The following is a 20270-nucleotide window of genomic DNA, read 5'->3' on the forward strand; positions in this document are numbered from 1 at the left end:
GTATTATAAACTACAAGTGTGGTAAGTTTGAAGGTCCAGAGATTTGCCATTTTCACACTGTGCGTAAAAATGCATCGTCCGTCCCGTGCGCACATACTGTATGCGAGTTGCGAGGGACACGGCATACTTAATACACAGACTGGAGCTCACTCGGCACATGTTCGCAGCTAAAACTCACAATTCCCGTTGCCGCATTGGTATGTAACTTGGTATATCGTTTGCTAGGTTGCGTGTGGTGATGCACGTTGTCTATTTTTCAATGTAACAGTGACTATACGATCACAGCAAGTAAGGAAGATTTATACCCCGTATCTGCCTGAAGTATTCCAGTCATGCATAACGGATTATAACATGGTCCCTATGGCAGGGCAGTGGGACATAGCATTAATTATAGGGGTGCAATTACGATATTGGATTGACGTTTAAAGTAGTTATGGTGTAACAAAGCTATTGTGCATCACCACGCCGAACCAGGCAAACGATATGCCAAGTAACACACCAATGCGACAACGGGATCGTGAGTTATAGCTGCGAACGCGCAAACAAATGCAATCCCAATACTCCCAGAAGGAGGTCATCCTCCTTCCCGGAGTAACAATTTAATACTGGACATGCATGACTGACGCCGACCTCATGGGGGCGCTGTTACACCGCCGTGTTGTTGATAGACTGATCTGTCGGTGAGGCTCTCTTGTCATGGGCTAACGATATTATCAAGAAGAAGGTCACATCTGTAAGCAAACTTGCGTCGATTTCTTAATTGAAATATGCACAGGCGTGATAGTTACGAAGATTTTAAAGATCATTTTGCGGTTGGTAAGCGCTATGACGATATACACTATTTTTAAAGTGCTAGTTACTCCGGGAAGGAGGATAACCTCCTGAGAAGGAGTATCAGGAATAACTTAGTGGACACGTTCGCAGCTAGAACTCACGATCCCGGCCGTTGTCGCATTGGTGTGTAGCTTGACATATCGTCATAGTAGAAGATACATGTACTAGCTCTTCTCCTACTCAAAAACACAATGTACCCGGTATGACTATTTCGTACAAACCGACGTTTTATTTACGCAGAAAATATACTGGCAAGGAAGTCAGTACAGTCACGAAATGATGCAATACAACGTAGTGATCACTAGATCTGTTCACAATACATGGTTAACAGCAGTTAACTTTATGTACAAAAACTGTTCTCTCTTGAACAACTGACGCCACATGGTCGAAAGTACTTACTGTCATCCAAGGCTTTCTATGATTGATGACGGTAGCCCGGGCATGTGCGGCCCCTAGCTGATTAGCTCAGAACCACAATTATCCTGATAGCTTAGATGGGATTAATGTTCTGGATATGTGAACTTCACAGTTTTGGTAACATTACTACATAAACTAGCATCTTACTTGTTCCGTCACAACAGTGTGCTCTCTAGGCAGTCTATTACGCAACGTATGGTTGTTAGGGACAGATCAGGAAGTGTCGTGGGGAGGTGGGCAAACAAGATCGGCGTAATTTCCCTTGTCGCTAGTTCGAACAGGTTTTCCTTCCAACATTCGGCAGTTTTCTTTCGATCAAATTTCTTCTCCTTAATTCAATCTCCTTCTGGAGTGGACTTTCTTTAAAATGGAGCACCCCACCTCGATCCACGATCATGGTCACATTGTCATTAATTCTGAATATCACATTTTCGTCGACAAGGAATCGACCGTTAAGTTGCTGTGTGTAATCATTATGGCAGTTGGCAGATATTTGCTGTGAGTTATAAAGCACATAAAGTCATGTTTTTGAAAGCGCTTGAGTTGAAACAAGGATCAGAGAGGATAACTGGATAACGAAGCAAACTTTTAGTTGACATTGAGTCAATCTGAAAACATCGTCATCATCACAATTTCGTCGCTTCTGTTGTACTATGTGCTTATTAGTATTTAAATAGTTGACTGGTAGCTATCTTACTCAACTTATCGCTCTGCGTTGAGTAAGAGGGACCACAACACTGTTGGAGGAAAGTTTACTAGATCATATATCGGTAAGGACTGTCGTAATAGCAACGGTCGGTGGTAATAGCAATCACACATCCCACATTGTCTGTGGTTGATTGCGCGCCCCAAACTAAATCTGCAAGAAATCTGGTCCTCCAGTTCTACTCATCAGTCAGCTCACATCTTCCTTCACCCTACACGTAGTACCGCGAGAATGTGTCGTTTGCTGCTCACACCTCCTGTCCAACCAGAATCTCTAAAACTTGATGCCCTGTACAGAGCAGCAGCTGTAGTATCGGTAGTAGAGTTGAGTTACTGTGGCGTGACAGGAGGGAGAGGCGGTTTCTTGGACAGGGTCCGATGGCAGGTGTTCAGCTCAGGTAGGCTCACAACCTCCTCCGCCTTCAGCAGAACCATGACCATAGTAAAAAAAAAACATTTTTAGTGAGCCAAAATTTGCAGTGGGAAGTTTTTACATAGCATAGGCCCATGAACTATCAAGATCATAGTAATTTATTGACACAACAAAACTAAAACCGTTGTTTGTATGTATGACTAGTACTTACAAACAAACAAGTGGATAAAATGAAATAACCTACATACAAATATGTTGATAAATCAACATGAGTTTAACGTATAGCTTACGCTACTGGTTCTAAAGTTCTAAACATCCTTTGATGTATTTGCTTATTTGTACACAGAAAGGGTTATCTCATCCTACAACGTAATCAAATTGGTCTTACATAACTTCACTGCAATACTATTTTCACCGGCATATAATAGCATAAAGTTTGTCTAGAGCAATTTCCATTCATGATGCTGAATGATCCATTTTCACCTGTAAGTACTGCTGCAGTTGGCTGATCCGTTGAGGAATTTTCTTGGGTGGCAGCGGTGGAAGCACCTTCTGTGCTCCCGCCATGCCCTGTGGTACATCCGGGACCTTCTTGGGCGGCTGAGGCTTCTCCTCTCCCGATGCGTGAGCACGAGCGTCTGGACAATGGTAATATGATATGACGTCATTTCAGAAATGCTGCCACTACCTCCGGAAAGGAGGTTCACAGACGGGGGTATTGTTTTTGGTTATGTATGTGTGTTCGCACATATATCTCTATGATAAGATCATTTTGATGAATATGAATTGAGGTCCTGACGAAACATGGCGATTTTGATCTACATTATCAAATTCAACACGACGGAGTGTGAAATAAAGATTCCGGGGACTAGAAAAATAGTAACCCGACTAAATCACGCTTATAGCTGCTCATCCACTGGTCAGGCTCTTAGAAATGGGTTTAATCAACCCCTGATAGCGAGAGATTATGTGGCACAGGCTACTGAGAGAAAGATGCATTTACCATTATCCGACATGAGTTCCACGTACTCCGAGGGGAAGATGCCGATACAACCGTTATGATACCCGAGCCACCAGCGCTCTCCTTCCCAGGTGATGACCTCGTACACGTCCCCAGTCTGCAGCGTGAGCTCGTCCTCCCCTCTCGCCTGGTAGTCGTACAGCGCCCGGGCGTACCGGGAACCTGCTGGGGGAGGCAGAGGTTTGTCAGTTGAGTGAAAGGGTTATCCAGGGATGGTAGTAGCCTCACAGTTGAGCTCCTGTTTCTTATTAGTTGATAACGTGGAGACTCCGGTTCAAGCCCTGGGGACAGAACATCTCTATTGTGGCTGCACTCGTCTTTCGGAGTGGACGTTAAATGGGGGTCCCGTGCTCGCGGAGGTGCCTCAAACACATTAAAGGGGAGGGACCCCTCCCAGTAAGAATTATACCCTGCTACGCTACTGAAACAGCGAGGAAACTTGCTGCCCTATGTGCTACTAGACACAAAGGGACGGGAAGAAAGTAACCAGAAAGCATAGCATCTCTCACTCAAGGCTACCACACTAGTGTCGCTTCTACAACTACGGAACTGGCTTTACTTCTACAAATACAGACTGCCACACCACACATCTTCTGTATTTTCTTGTGATGTTGACCATCCCTGAAGAGAATTTTTTTTAGCTTAATCAGGCGATAGTCAATGCGCGCGTGGGTGTCATCCAATAAATTTACCTGCTATGGTCTGAAATAAGTTTCCCTTTACATTTGAAATACTTTTGTGGTCACAACTAACTAAGTTTGGTAAATTTATATAAAACCATACACGTGTCAGTCCATACCATGGTACATTACAAAATGGATTGCTCTCCAGAGCACTAAAATAGGGTTTCGTATATCCTTTCCTGCGTGAGCAATTGTTCCCCGCATCACTGCTAACGTTCCGGCCCAGATTGGTAGTGGCAGGCTGATTGCTCGGAATCGATCGCTACAACAGCCTGTTTCTCTTGTTACGGTCTATCGATTTGGGCAGGGGTCACTAACGATGCCATGATACACTCCCTGCGCCATTCATTTTAACAGAACAGGAATAACCACCGTAGCTGCACTGAATACCTTACTGTACGTCTTCCGCGGAAGTTACTGCCTGGGCGCCTTCAGGTTGAGTGTTTGATACTATACTGCCTTGTAAGCACAGGACATGAAACGTAAGGACGCTCCAGTATTCATGATACAGTACTGATGATGCATATGAATACATATGCGAATGTGGAAAATTTGCAAATTTCCTGAAAAAAATCGCAATTCCAGGCGACAAGTTGCGCTGTTTTGCGCCGAATGCCTGTCGGAATTTGGCGCAGTAGTACAGTTAGTTACCCACTTTACTAACAACATAACGTACTGTTACCTTCTTTCCTGTTCTTCTTCACTGCCTTGAAACTCTCGTAGGCTGAAGTCGGGTCCACACAACTATCTGTAAGCAAGTAAAAAATAAAAGAAAACATTTCAGACCTCCAATGTATTCACTTAAATTGCCTTCTGGTTACACAATGGCGAACTATATGGTAACGACAGAAAAGCACTTCACATGTAAAGAACAAATATGGGAACAACTACGTATAGGATAGACATTATACACTGTTACATGTATATGATTTCATATCATTAAATGACATCACAACCGCAATATCTTTTAATGGTGACTACCACCATTTGAAGTAGATATGTAAGTAGATGATTTAAGACTTTTTAGCCTTTTCTAATTTCAAACACTCCGTTTATCATTAAGTGCCTTATGGTCCATTGTATGTATTTGGGTATCAAAGTACTATCTTCTCTGCGATGAGGAAAGTAGACAAAGTGTATTTTCAACTTGACCCCAAATATGCAAAGTATACGTATCCACCAGATTTTTAGATTTACAATCTGTCATTTGATAGTAAAACTTTTGTATTCACAGGAGAGACGGGGAACTCCACTTGACAGGAGAGAATATCGGAAATCGTTATGACACGGTCTAAGATCCTCACTTGTAGCTGCCTCTCCAAAGCTACAGACGAATTCTAGTGAGACAACTCCATATGTTTGCGCTAACTAAGTGGACTCACGAAGCATGGCGGATTTCACGGTTATAGACACAAATTCGATCGCTGTCAAGTCGACCGAGCATGGAATAGAAACTGAGCACGTAACGTACGTTAGTTCAAATGGGAAGCGAACGCTGTTCTTCGAAAAAATCATGAACTATTTTCCACATTACAGAAAGCTACATATGTACATACGAGCATGTCCCAAAATACATGCTCTGTTCCTTGTACCGTGCCCCAAACAGTTACTGAATACGAAGTGTCGGCAACGGTTGCGCGATGTGTACAACTCAGCTTAATTGCTACACTACAGCATATACGGTTGGAATATATGTTTCGTTAGTAATGTGTATTCCAGGGTAGTCTGTGTGGGTCACCGCGTAGAGTTCGAAAATCTAACGCCTCCGTGAAATACTTGTTTAATAGTAGATCATTGATTATGCCAATAAGGTTCTGTCTGACATTGCATGTATCCATTGATTACATCCTGCCAATCTACTGTGAACGTGATTAGCATATTGAAAATGTGCGAAAACAACTGCAAAATCAGACAGACAGACAGACCAAAACCAATTAGCAGCCTCTTCAATTGACCCCATGACCTGTCACGTCTTATACTTCCTGTCACTCCTGCGATGACAACATCTTCCCACTCACTTTCTGCCACTCTAGATGACAGTATTTTCAAATACGGACACACAAGAACTTACAGCAGAGTGAGCAGACACACCGAAAGCAAAGCCTCCCTGCATGGAGGCAATAAGAACTAAACGTGGTAACTGTACATGTACAAAAACGTCATACTTTGGTTTCAGGTACACAAGAATGCTCGTGTGCATGGACTCAATTAACATGACCATCTAACAGATCCCTTGCCTTAAATGATAATGTTGCAACTAACTCTCTGATTCAGTATGTCTTTTGTATCGCACTATATAAACAATGTTTGCATGCAATTTTCATGCTGAATTGTAAAACGGTAATTACCTTTTACAACCACGTAATTAATGAGCCTAGGATCAGGATTAAGAAAATCGTTGAAAGCCCTCTCCTGAGGTTTCACATCAAGACACATTTGCAGCGCTTTGATCTATTTTTGATCACAACATCGATCGATTAATGGAGAACACAGCGCCGCTGCCAGCAAGTCACTACCGCGATCTACAGGTCTGCAGAGTAGACTTCAAACACTATATCAGACAACCTTCTACAGCCCAGAGTCAATAGATTATTCCTAAAATATGGTCCTCACTTATCAAATGTGACATCAGGACCACTTCATCCCTTTCCACCTGACGGCAATCGCTGAGAGACCGTTGGGCGACCATGGTTGGATATGTGTGACCTTTGAATTCATAACTGGAATATGATGCTCAGCTGTAAAGAATGATTTGACAGATAATAAAACAGACATAACGTATAGAAGAATTCATTATTTTACTAAGAAGTTTGTTCAGCGATCGTGTCAATTTTATGGACACTCATCGCGTGCGGTCGGTCACAACTTCTAAGTGTTACGTATCTGATTCACGGTGATGTAATTTTTGGACTGCAAAAGGCCAATGGTATGGTCCAATTCCAGATAAGTGGGTAACAACCATCCTTCATAAAGTCTACAGATTTGAATGTATAGTTTTATCATGTCCTTCTCATGCACCGCCCACATCATTGACACATGGTTACAATGTCAGTAGTATCTGAAGCGTAAGCTTTGTCTCTGGTGTGATTCTAAATTGGGCGCTGTGCGTCTTTCTAACGTTAGGAAGCCTCCCTAACACCACATTTGATAGACTGCTGGCGAATGGAGTTCAGGGAATAACATCAAAACTTTCCGACTGTTACCTAACTTGGCAAACTAGTAGCACATGTTATGCATGCACATGTATATTGAAATTTCTGCGAAGAAATATGCTTTATGGAGAGCGCACAGGTCTCACCGTAGTTGGCCTTGGAAACTGTTCCAAACGCATTCCGTGCAGGTGAAGTTTTCTGGCTGCAGTAGCTGCGTGTAACGAGGTCCCGGGGGACATGGAGCGTGGAGAAAACCTGGTCTTTGTGGTGCATATTAGACTCTTTGGAGCTCATCAGAAGTCTAAACTGCAAACGTTGTTTGTGCCCTGATGTTATCTTTCCACGCGGTCTCTCTTTCTGTTCGTCCACACATGCCGCACTTTCAAGAAGCAAATTCATGTTTCACTTGACTTCAAAGCTTGGGATTTCACCGTCGGCGCTTATGCAAATTATGAACTTGTTATCTATTTGGGATGCACCTTAGAAATGACAGCCATTGTTAATATTCAGAACATCACATTCACCGATAATGCCCCCCTTTCTCCCTGTGCGGACATGTAATCATGTGAAACTTCTCTGGTTGATTTTTTCTCCTTGCTAGTGCTAATAACTTACCTGGTTTGAAGGCAAACTCCCCAGAGGCCTTCGTCTTGAAAGGGCTCTCCTCAGCTTTCCTAATCTCCTCCTTGGCGACATACTCGAAGTGCTGCCTGCCAGCCTTGTAGTAGAACGAGAAGTCCCTTTGGTCCTGATCGCGTTTCCTACGCTTGAAGGCGAGGAGGGTGCACAACAGAGCAGCTATCAAAATCACGCCCCCGAGCGAGGCGCCGGCAATGATGGCGATAACGGCAGGTGAAGTCACTGTAGGATCTGTAGCAGTAGAATAAAACAGGTTGGGATTCGCCTATATACATTATATGTATCTTTATTATATATATGTATATTAGATGGATGGATGGATAGATACTATTAGATGGATGAATTAATCTATACATAAATGTATATGAATAGATATGAGTAAATTAACATGTTGAGTCCAACGTCTCATTTACACAATTGGTTTTACGGTCTAGACATTCTTTGATATGTATTGACCTATTCGTATACATTAATAGATGAATGACGTTAGTTAAGATGATAAAAGATGTGATTACTACTTGTACTTTTGGCACGTAATAAACTTCTTTCACCTAGCGACATCTATACCCAGTCACAATAACTTAATAATAGATGAAAGAAATAATACTGTAGATTGACAAGCGTCTATTTGACAATAATTTCATAAGGTATTATTTAATTGATTCGTGATTGGTTGCTGACCTAGCCTGTTGGGCCAACCTAACTGCCTCATGTGCCGGACGACACGGGATCCCCTAAGTCTAAGTAAGTAAGTAAGTGATTGGTTGTCTTAGTGAACAGACCTTCGACGATGAGTCTTATTATTCTGGAGGCCCTCGACCCCAAGCCGTTACTGGCAGAACAGATGTACTCCCCGGTGTTGTTCTTCCGCACACTTCTCACGAGAAGTCGGCTGACGAGAAGTCCGTCGAGTAGAGCTGGTGTCTCGCTTGGGATCACGGTCCCACTCCTTGACCACGTGATCCTAGGTCGAGGGTTTCCATTGGCTAAGCACTGCAGTTGCACATTCCCTCCCTCTTGTGTTCTTACCGTGTCAGAGACCTGGACAATTTTTGCAGGGTCTGAAATATAAAAATAAAGTTCACACGATTCTACCAATGAAATACAGTGTAAATAGATGAAACAATCTGTTGAATGAAAATTTTGAAGCTATCGTATGATCTGTGTCGGCGACTTCAACTTTCACTTGATGGAATTGTCCTTCTCGGTCTATCCCACTGCTGACATCCCATGACACGCTTTGTCTGAATTACAGTGACTTTGTCAACTATATGGAACGATGACCAGTGACACTACGTTATTGACCGAGTAACACGTTTTTCAAACCAGCAGGCAACATTTGCATGCAAATGCAGTACACTTCACTGCCTCTCCTTTCCCATACAAATGGACGGTTCCGAATCAACATTGTGCAGAAATGGACCAACCCAGAGTTACTACTATGCCAACATCACCCACTCTAAAATTGTGTTTTCGAAATTTGACCCGCCATGGAACAGTGGACTCTTCCCAAATGCAAAATAGATTATTCCAAGATATCACCTCCCCACCTCTGATATAAAAGTTCCACACATACCGAATTTTAGGTCAATTGGCTTTCATGCATCACAAGACTAGTTTTTTAAAAGACACATCCACACATGCGCAAGGTACCACATGCCAAATCCCAAATACCATGATATTAGAAATTGATAACCAGTTTTGCAATCCTCCCAGCATGGTCTACCAACCTGTGAATTTCAGGTATACGTATAGAATATTGATGTTTTATTTTTTGGGCCCCTCCCCCCTGTTTAATGCACGAAACCACCCAGTTCATTTAGAGGGTGATATATTTGAAGACTGATAGGAGGTATAAAGCTACCTCAGCAGGATGGCCATTACGTCAAAATATATACCACAGACCTTCTACTTAATATTACAAATCACAAAGGGAATGTGAAAAAAAGGTACACCTATGGTATGGAGTGAAATATGATTAGCGCCTAGAGGTGACCTAGTCGCGCCTGACCAATCGACTATTAACGCCGCTGCAACCGGAACTAATCCTTCATTAAATTGCTCTGAGATCAGATTCTAAAGATCGAAAACACTGTCCTTGTCCTAGTATGTCAGACAGTTACTTTGGACATTCTTTTCCTTGCATGCCATCATCACTCTGACACTTCGACAAAGAAGACTGCCTGCTGCAAACAAGGAGGTTAAGGAGTAAACTTCTTTGGTACAAGTTCTGCTGCAGCCTTGAGTAAAACTAAAGATAGGACAAAAAACGTGCTTGGGCGGTGACCTAGTTGTTCAATGATATTGGAAGGTGTGGATATCGGATTGAATTTGGTCTCATTAATTTTCCATTGCTTCAGCTACACCGGCAGACATACTGGGGATTAATGAAAACCATAACTTGTCTAAGAGCGATCGAAATTAGGGGAGTCAATCGATGGGGGAGTCAATCGTTGGCGGAGTACCGTTATGCTTTTATCTCCTTAAACCAAACGTTCTATTTGCTAAAAACTTGGAAAACTAGAGTTCGAAGATGAGTTTCTTGTGGTTCATTAAAGATGCAAATCACATTTCAATAAACATTAAATGTGTCAAAAACAAGACCTTGCCATTAATTAGTAGCTTCATCCATTGACCCCATGACCTGGAATGTCTAAGTCTGATAAACGACTAATTCTACCAAGTCCACTCCCTGCCGCTCCTGCGAGTGTAAACGTTTTGACACAATCGCCCCACTCACTTCCTGCCACTCCTCTGGCAGTGTATCCAAATAACCACGAACACTCAAGAACACAAATAGCCCCGAAAACAAAATCACCGTATACGCAGGCAATAAGAAGATTAACTGACAACGCTTCAGCCTATAGTCGTAACGATCCGACCGTGTGGTTATTTTACACCAGCACATCAACAAGAACTTACATAGAACCTCCAAGGACAGGCTGTCGTTCCCAGGTCTGGTCACGTGATCTGACATGCAGGTGTATGTCCCAGAATCCTCCCCTGACACGTTCCTGATGATGAGTGACGGGAAGTGCAAGTCTCCGCCGCCATATTTGGAGCTGAGCTTCAGTGCTGAGAGTGGGACGCCGTTCTTCATCCAGTACAAGGACGTAATTTCCGGTTTAGCATTGGCCACGATGCAGTTTAATGTCACGTTAGTGGTCCATTCCACAATGTATGGATTTTCCGGTCCAACGGCAACGGTTGGTGGAACTGGAAATGTGAAATGACAACAACATTCATAAGATTAAAACGGTCTGATTCTTCAACTCATGGACATGCTCGTAGGCAAAAAAAGGATTTTTACATCATTGTCACATTGTGCCCGTCCGCTACAAAATTTCTTTTAGTACGGCACAGCAAACGTTATATTTGCAGCTTAACAAAAGGCTTGTGCCTGTAGGTAGAAACAAGGAGGTTATATAGACCTATATATAACCTCCTTGGTAGGATCTAGGAACCGCGCTGCTTTATATTGCCGACAGCAGGTGGCATCTGACTACGCTGCCAACCTTTTGTGTTGCTGTTTTTTTGTCGAGTTTATGTTATTTTGGTATTTCTGCCCTCCCTCTGGGATTCATAAACGTAATATCTTCTTGGCGTTTCCAATTTAATTGACACAAAAGGTCCAATTCTGAATGGAACTGCAATTTACTGACACCAATTCACCGATTGATCCAAATAAATGTAAACGGTCCCAATCAAAATCTCTCTGGTAATGAGGCCAATTCCATCATGTATATAGTTTTATCACTGGCTGTGTAGTATACTGAATGTTACTACGCTGGGTATCATAACGATTTATCCATTTGCAGGAAACATTATTTTCCCAATGAGTTCAAACTGATGTGTTAAAATGGAAGTGTTTTTAAAAAAGTATAAAAGAATATAAGGGAAAGCGCCGTGTGCGACTCTCACAGACGACTATCTATTTTGCACAAAATTGACACTGAGGAGACACTCCAACGTGGGTACAAAATCGTTTTTGATGCGTGTGCAATCGTCATTATCCATAAGCGTTACGTGAGAATATAAAACTGCGCACTTGCCTATTCTAAATCTATTGCCAGTTTGCACGACATACTATTAGTTTGCTGTGCCCTGAGTTCCTGCTGGGCAAACCCCGTGATTGTTATTTTTCACGAGCGCTCGTTGTCCCAGTTTAAACTGATGGGATCTCTATTGAAATCACCTGAATCGCCAAGAGGAGCTTTCTTTGCAAGCAATCGGAAACATGAATGGGCCATGAATAGAGTTCGGTTCTCACAATGAATATTTTGGTGTCTGCTTTCTTATACACCACTGGGTACCGTTCCCAATGTGGACACTCCACAAAGAAATCAATTTCTTCTAAAAACAGACGGAATTTTGTCACTGGGGCCATGCATTATCACATAATGTTCGACAAGGGATTTTTTTTGTTCACTTTATTCTTGTCTCGACGTTCTTACTTTCGATTTCAAGGACTAAGTTAAGCTTTCGGTAGTGATGGATTCAAAGGGCCGTATTCACTCAATACAAAAGTTACTCAGTCAAGTAACTGGATAAGATGTATAAAAGGTCAGACGTTTCAGACAGCAAAAGCTGTCTTTCGTAAGTGACTGAACAACTTTATCATTCAGTTATTCATCGACTTTTTAATCGATTTTATCTAATATTTGATATTTTTGGGTTCATCTATTACAACACCCAGTCGACTGACTTGGGCGTACTGCACGAACCAAAAAATATGATTGGGAACACATTTGGAGTCCTCCTTAGCCCGTTCCTCTCACCTAAGACGTTTAAGTAGACATATTTCTCCTGCTGCACCGGGCCGTCCAACATGACGGTGATGACGTACAGCCCCTCATCCCCCAGCCGCACGTTCCGAATCCTGAGCGAGGCCTTCCCCACCAGGTCAGCCCGGTTCTCTAGCGGCCCGCTGGCGTCCCTCCTCCCCGCTGACGGGATGTAGGCGAACACCACGGCCCGGGCCCCGCCGACTCCCCCCTCCACCTTGTGCCATGTCAGGGTCAGCAGCTGCTTCTGATTGGTGTAGGACGCACGGAGGGTGACGGGGTCGCCGCGGACGGCGTCCACACTGGTCTCCACGCTCAGCCCGACATCTTCAGCGGTAACTGGAAAGATAAAAAAAAAAAATTCTTAATGACAATAATTTGGACCGCATACATGACAATACTTTACGTATGGGACCGCAATTTTATAGCGGCACCTAGCTGCAGTACCAGTAAGTATTGCCCTGAGGAAGGTGATAGACGGTCACCGAAACGTTGACTGTTGATTGTATAGAGGTCCTGGTTGTGAATAAAGATTAGAAGCTTCAGAACAAGATTTCATTTTTTCTTGTCACAGCAAAACTGGTAGAGGGAAAAAGAAATAGAGTAACACTTGGAAAACATACTTGTTATCTCCATGAAAAATGGAGATATTGTTTTGGGTGTGTCTGTGTGTGTGTTTGTCTGTTTGTTTGTCTGTTTGTGTTTCCGCACTACTGTAGTCAGCATAACTCAGGAACCTCTTGATGGATTACAATGATATTTGGTATGTGGGCAGGTGTTGTGAAGTCGAAGTTCAAGGTCGATTTTGGGCCCCCTGGTATGTGACCTTGGTACTGCAGCGGAACTTCAATTTTTGTATCTTTTGACCTGGACGTGCTGTGGTCTTGATTTTTAAGTGGCAGATAGCTTGTGATGTAACAAAGAAGTGGTGTAGGTTTGGGCCCCCTAGCAGCTTCCTCTGGAACTGCAGGGGCGTTTTTGTGAAAATGTTCTAAGGAGAATAACTGAACAAAGAAACAACCGATTTCCATTATATTTAGTATGTAGGTAGCTTAGATAGAGATATACACAATGAAGTGCAAATTATGCTAATTGGGGCTTAATTTGCATAGCTAATGAGGAAAACCTATATTTGCAGTGTTTTCCATTATCAGACTCAAATACATGTAACGTATGTAGTTTATGGAAAGTGGAGCATCAACAGATACCGATTATGCAAATAAATTCCTAATTTGCATAATTAATGCAAAACACCATATCTCATCTAATTGGAAAATTATAGGATTGTCAATATGATACTTAGTATGCAGGTAGCTTAGACAGAGATATACACAATGAAGTGCAAATTATGCTAATTGTGACTTAATTTGCATAGCTGATGAGAAAAATCTATACTTGCAGTTTTTTCCATTATCAGACTCAAATACATGTAACATATGTAGTTTATGGAAAGTGGAGCATCAGCAGATACCAATTATGCAAATAAATTCATTATTTGCATAATTAATGCAAAATACCATAATTCATCTAATTGAAAAATTATAGACCTGTCAATATTGCAACAGATGTAAGTTAGATAAAGGTGTTTATGACCAAGCATATCTTATGCAAATGTGTAAGTTATTTGCATGAATAGAATTGTTCATGGAGATATGAGGTCGTGGAACTCTTGTTTTCAATGCTTTAGGTTTTATGTTTTATTAAACACAGTTCCATCGTCTTTCCATGAAGCTGCACACCGTGGCACTTGCGTGTTAACACGCCATTTTATTGGTACCTCGGCACTATCGACAACCTAGTACATGTATTCAGTCAGAACAAGAATTCTCGTAGTCTATTCACCATATGAGCTTAATTAATATAATGTTTTGTTGGCATGAAATCAAACACATATGTTCACCTTCTTATATTCCACCCATACTACAGTATGAATGAAATATATTGTTTTCCCTCATTTTTCCTCTCCTCCTCCTCCACCTCCTCCTGTACAATCTTCAAATCGATTCATCTGTCATTTCTGGCCAACTTACCTGAAATTTGGCACAAGAGTAGAGTGGGCAAATTACAGCCGGATGACCTGGAATTTGCTATCGGGGTACATAGAACAAATGTTCAAAGAGCTTTGTTCGCATATTTTGGCATTCACCACTTCAATATACGATTGGGGGGGGGGGGATTTGGGAGAGATTATTGGCCATATGACCATATATGGTGTTGCCATATATGGTCACATCTTTATTCCTGTGGCCAGGTGGACTAATTCGGTCAGTCAATGAGAGAGCGCCTTTCAAAATACCCTCTTATTTTCAAAACCTGAGCTGATTGGCTGATATAGGCAATACACTTATGAGCATGTTCAGAGCAGAACGTGGTTAAAACAACTTCACTGCCCCCTGTGCTGTGTCGTATTGAAGTTATGATCAATTGAGAAGGATCAAAATGTACGCCTTCATTGAAAAAAATACTTGCGGTGTTTTCATCATAATCAAATGTAATGCTCTATTCCTCTCTGTACATAGCAATGACTTGTTTACTTGTTTTCGCTTACACCAAGAGTACTTATGTGATTGTGTATCTTTTTGTTAGCAAATGTTTTGTAACTGTGGTATGTATTAGTGTTACAGTACGACATACGCATCAGAAATTTGGAGTATGTCCAGCAGACATTTGTGAAACTTTTGCACAACTTGAGTTGGTTCCGAAGAACTGTCTGCTGCGTAATGCGGTAAATGAACCGTTGTAATTTGTTTAATTCTGAAATTTGCCTGATACTTGTTGGTCTATTCGCCGCTGAAAGAGTCCATTCTTGTATGTAGGGGACATTTGTTAAAATTCAATTTTGGATTATGAAAAGTCCATTTTTTGGATGTGGGCAGGGAAATGAGTGAAATATGTTGTATTTGCTCTCGCAAATATTGCAATTCTAGTTTTCTTCAGGTCTCCAATCATCAAAGAAATCATGTGCTCATGTATCACAGCCTTTGGCTCTACGGTGAACGTGACAAGCATACGAAAATGCATAACTCCGAAAACATAGAAAAACATGCAGACTAAAAATTCCCCGTAAATTAGAAACCTTTTCCATGACCTGGACTCCATGTCATGTCTGATTAACGACTAGTCCTGCCACCTCTGTCCTGTAATTCAAGTACTTCCTGCCATTCAGCCACTCAGTCTTTGCGGTTATCTTCCCAGCACAAACTCCGTACATGGAGTCAATGATCAAAATTTTAAATTTGTCGAATTCCCACTCACGAGAGTTCTCCTGGTGTTCTGATCACTCACTTCTCCCTCCTGACCCGCTAGCCCCAAGTCTGACATACGGCCAGTCGAGCGCCATTGCTTTTGTTTTATGTTGTCTTTGATTAAACATGAACCCAATAGACAAGAACAATCGATATCGGAGGCCTGTCGGCCGACTTTCTCAACCATCTGGTATCTCATGACTTGAAGGTCATGGCTCTACTTGTTTGCACAGATTTGATGGGGGAAGGGCGAAGAATATAGAGAAGTTTGCTCCATACTGTTGAGTTACATCGCTAGAAACTACGATATGATTGAAAAACCATGTGAATTTGTGTACAAATGTTTCAAGAAGAGAGAAGAGACTGTAGATTTAGATGGAATATAGCACAATGTTCCCTTTCTTTTACTTCATGTTATCTAATGCATTTAGCCCAAGTTGGACATGAATATGCAATAAAGTTCATTGTCATTGTCATAGTCGTTGCTAACATTTTGTTTTGCTTGAACCTTTGTTTATTCATGATAAGCTCAAATCGGCACGCAGGCCACATTTGTTGCTTGCTTGCTTTCTTGCAACATTTGTTGGCTGCTTTTTATCATCTATTTTTGGCGTTCTGTTGATGATGCCAATTGATTTGCTAAATGTAGCTATATGTACATGTTTATATATCGGCTATAATTGTTGGACTTTCCTTAAATACATGGCAACATGTGTATGGCGTCTGTTGTAGGGCATGGTGGTGGCGGTTAGATGAAGTGTTCTATAAGGAAGATCACGCGCTTTTCAAAGGGCGAGACCATCAAATAAAGCTACATGTATGTATCACATGTAATGTAAATGTTATTTGTCAACTATTCTTATTTGAAGTTAGGCCATGTTAATTCGATTATATGGATGACATTCTCTGAGCACTCTTGATGCGAGCGTGCAAAAAAAAAAGATGGGCAAAAAAGTTGCCTTCATCATAAGATCTTCCAGAAACTTCCGTCAGGGCTCGAAGTACATTTTGTGTAAGGAGTAAATTTACAACTAAACCAATACATTTTGCGATAGGAAACGATGCATACATATCGACATTAGTATCCGTCTTCCGATATCTTTTTTTTTTTTGCAATTTGTGGCATACATTTGCTCGTTGGCAGCTTGTTTGTACGATTTACAGTATGATCCATTGTTTTCTAAACTGACGAAATTTGTTGCTGATTTCATCCATACAATCACTTTATTCTGGCCGTATGGACGTAAACAGCAACTTTAATACCATCCAGTCGACATTAGTTGACGTTTTCCACCTCATCATTGCCTTATATATCTGCCGGCCCCCACACAGGCCCCTGATACTGAAGTATGGTCTCCAGGAAAAATATATGCCGTGCTCTGAAGAGATTACAGCGTTATTCAACCCAGGCACTCTGTCATCCAAGTCAGTATTTCATCCCCTTCTCTTGGGGTTCAGCGAAAGTATGTGTAAGCTTCTTACATTTCCCCATGCTCTCTTTAATGCACCAGTGAAAAGGCAGAGTTTGCAGAGTGTCGGGTATCTTGTGACGACCGGCCTTCCTCATGTTTCCATTTTAAAAGCAGTATGATACACGGGAGGTCTGGGGCTGCATTAAAGCACGGGCCTCCGGTCATGTTCATGCATTAAAGTCGTTCAAAGTGGTGGAGGCTTGGAGAACTGCTGAGCTTCGCAGAAATGTCCCATTGGTTTGGAACTGTACCATTCCATGATATTCAGAAAGAACATCGTAGTCAGACTGTGTGGGTGGACATCAGTGATGGTGTTTTCATCAACTGTATATCTTTTTCATAAATTTCTTTTCATCGACTGAGATAATGTGGACATCATATAGATGACACCGCCTTCTTGGACAACATAAACCTTTAAAGATATAAATACGGTGTAAGAATAAACTCCAGGAAGATGCATGGCCCCTACCCGTATGATTACAAATCCCTATATCTACAAATCTTGTAGATATAGGGATATGCAGTACTGTATGACTTGCTTCCGGGCATGAGAAAGCTTCGCTGACTAGTCCAGAGTAAAAGAGCGCTCTCCATTGGAAAGGCACCGGTGCAATGACAAGCTATAGATTACACAAGATCACTAAGGCATGATGCACATCTTTCACGATTCGGGTAAGTTATGGTGTAAATCAGCTGCATGCAGACCTAGAGATAAGCCCCTGAATCAGTATAGATGCCAGGCTACATCGTGCAACCAGCATGTCATCGTTATGTCCGAATTAGTCTCTGCTGTCCCGCGGGGCACGTGATCAGTGCTAATGACGGTCGCCCTGGGACAGAGAAGGCTATGGTTACCCTGGGAACGTCGTAAATATAACCCTGGCCAATATCGTCTGTCAGAAGTCTCACGGGACGGGTAACATTTGATTCTATTCAATTGGTGGGAAAATTACAAGATCTCAGCAATTTGGTAGAAGCTCGGTTGGGACACAAAGAAGATGTATTCTATCACGCTGACACGGTGACACTATCTCTGACACCTATCTTAACTCTCAATCCTAAATGTTAATCGTGCTTTGTGTCATATGACAGACCATATAATATAGGGAACCTGCTGTTAATTGATCTATTTTCGTGGAGATTTATTTTCGCGGTAGGAGTGGAAGTTGTAGGTTTATGTGTTGTCTTGTGTTCGCGGTCGAAACAAGACTGTAGCACAAAAACGCGTGGTCGTGGCGTCATGATTTCGCGATGGTGAAGAACCGCGAAAACAGCGAAAACATGTACAAGCCGGGTGTCCCAAATTTACGTCATTTACCTCGGGTGCGACAGCTGGATTCTGACTTTACAAATGGACTATATTTTCAGGAAGGAGGCTGGAGTTCTGCAGTACCTTAAAATGCTGCTAGGGGACCCAAAGTACCATGTTTCGTTGGAACCTCAATAACTACCTACATACTAACATAACATTCATACAAATCCTTCAAAAAAGTATCTTGAGTTATTGGTGTGAACACAACATACACAAACAAAATTTAAAGAGTACCCCCATCGGAGATGATCTTCCTATAATAATGCGTCATATAATGATAAAACCATCGCGATCATTTAAGGATTTACAGTATGTTCCGATTGCTGTGACGTTCAGCACTGCACGTGTGGATGCATGTCGTTGTTTGAATGGATGCAAGGCAAGTACAGACGAACTACCGACGTATATTTACGACATTCGCATTCATCATATGGAAGACGAATATGAGAATGCTGACATATTACCCTCGCCGTGCACAGATCCCTGCTATTGCCTACACGTTGGGCATTTCAATTAGTCGTTTTTTTCCATGACCAGGGGAACTCAAGCCCAGAAGCGGGTGTTATTTTCTAAAAGACCACATTTGTATAAATGAAGAATCAATTATATTGTAAAAGTAAATTCTAAGATCAACCTAAGATTTCTTAACACCGCCCGAGTTGAAGTTTATCCAAATGAATATTTGATATAATATACAATGTATTGCACCTGGCTGTAATGTATTCGGGGGGTATTAGGGGGGTTGTCAGAATATTGTTGCTGTATAATGAAACTACTGCCTACTTTAAATTCAATGTCAAGTTGCCAATACAATTATGTTTTTCGATTCAGAAAAATATTTCATACGTAACCAAATCACTTTCCTCCGCCGTTGAGTCACCCTTTAACAGTTTCACATCTAAATGGAGGCTGATCCCGGCTGATACCCGTGGACTATTTCTGCACATGCCCCGCATTATCAGGCATCAACGATCATGATTGACAGCATGCACTTTCAGGCACGTTTTGACGGAAGAGCGCGGGCGTCCTGCCCGTCTTTGCTGCTGCAGTATGTGAAGATAAGCGCCTTTGCAGGCTCAACTCCAGCGCGGAACACTCATAAAACATGTATGAAGGTACCGGCAGAGCCTATGAAAAGTTAATTCAATTAGTAGGAGGGCAGCTGGTGAGGCTATGCTACATCTATCCGGGAGTCTGCACGCTGACTAACCTTCTACCTAACGTGATGTCTTGATTTATAAATAGCTTAAAGCCTGTCATGTCGGAAAAGTGATAAAGATACTGGTACCGAACATTACGCGATCGGTACAACGGCCAAGTGAGTAGAGTGTTCGCCTTGCATTCAGTAGGTCGTGAGTTCGATCCCGGGCCGAGTCATACTAAATACTTTAAAATAAATAGTACATATTACTTTCTCTTCTTAGCACGAAGCATTTTGGAAACAATATTGTAGCTGAACACAGACCACTTCCAGGGGCCTCCCTGCTGTAGTGATTGCGCAAATGTTGTATGGCCCAAGGGCTATTTAAACGAAGACGGGAGCCGCCCTATGAATCGTATGGTGCGGAAAGGGCTAAATAACTAAATAACTAACTAACTAAATGAATGGTTTGATGGCTGGTGTGAATACAAC

At 42.0% G+C, this 20270-nt stretch overlaps 1 protein-coding gene across 2 annotated transcripts in view; it reads right to left on the reverse strand.

Annotated features, from left to right (window-relative positions):
• Positions 1-1958: 1958 nt before the first annotated feature.
• Positions 1959-20270, reverse strand: part of LOC136428024 (protein turtle homolog B-like) — a 28644-nt gene continuing 10332 nt past the window's right edge. The window contains exons 2-9 of one of the 2 annotated variants that reach the window (XM_066417267.1): positions 12603-12947; positions 10747-11040; positions 8607-8885; positions 7801-8055; positions 4716-4781; positions 3333-3512; positions 2813-2967; positions 1959-2376 (exon numbers count right to left, since the gene is read on the reverse strand). In XM_066417267.1, the coding sequence (XP_066273364.1) occupies positions 2287-2376; positions 2813-2967; positions 3333-3512; positions 4716-4781; positions 7801-8055; positions 8607-8885; positions 10747-11040; positions 12603-12947 (1664 nt within the window). In that variant the 3' untranslated portion in view covers positions 1959-2286. Of the gene's footprint in view, positions 2377-2812; positions 2968-3332; positions 3516-4715; positions 4782-7800; positions 8056-8606; positions 8886-10746; positions 11041-12602; positions 12948-20270 lie in introns of both variants that reach the window. The other variant, XM_066417265.1, reaches the window with a different exon arrangement.

Source organism: Branchiostoma lanceolatum, chromosome 2 (assembly GCF_035083965.1).
Source record: "Branchiostoma lanceolatum isolate klBraLanc5 chromosome 2, klBraLanc5.hap2, whole genome shotgun sequence".
NCBI classification, from domain to species: Eukaryota; Metazoa; Chordata; class Leptocardii; order Amphioxiformes; family Branchiostomatidae; genus Branchiostoma; species Branchiostoma lanceolatum.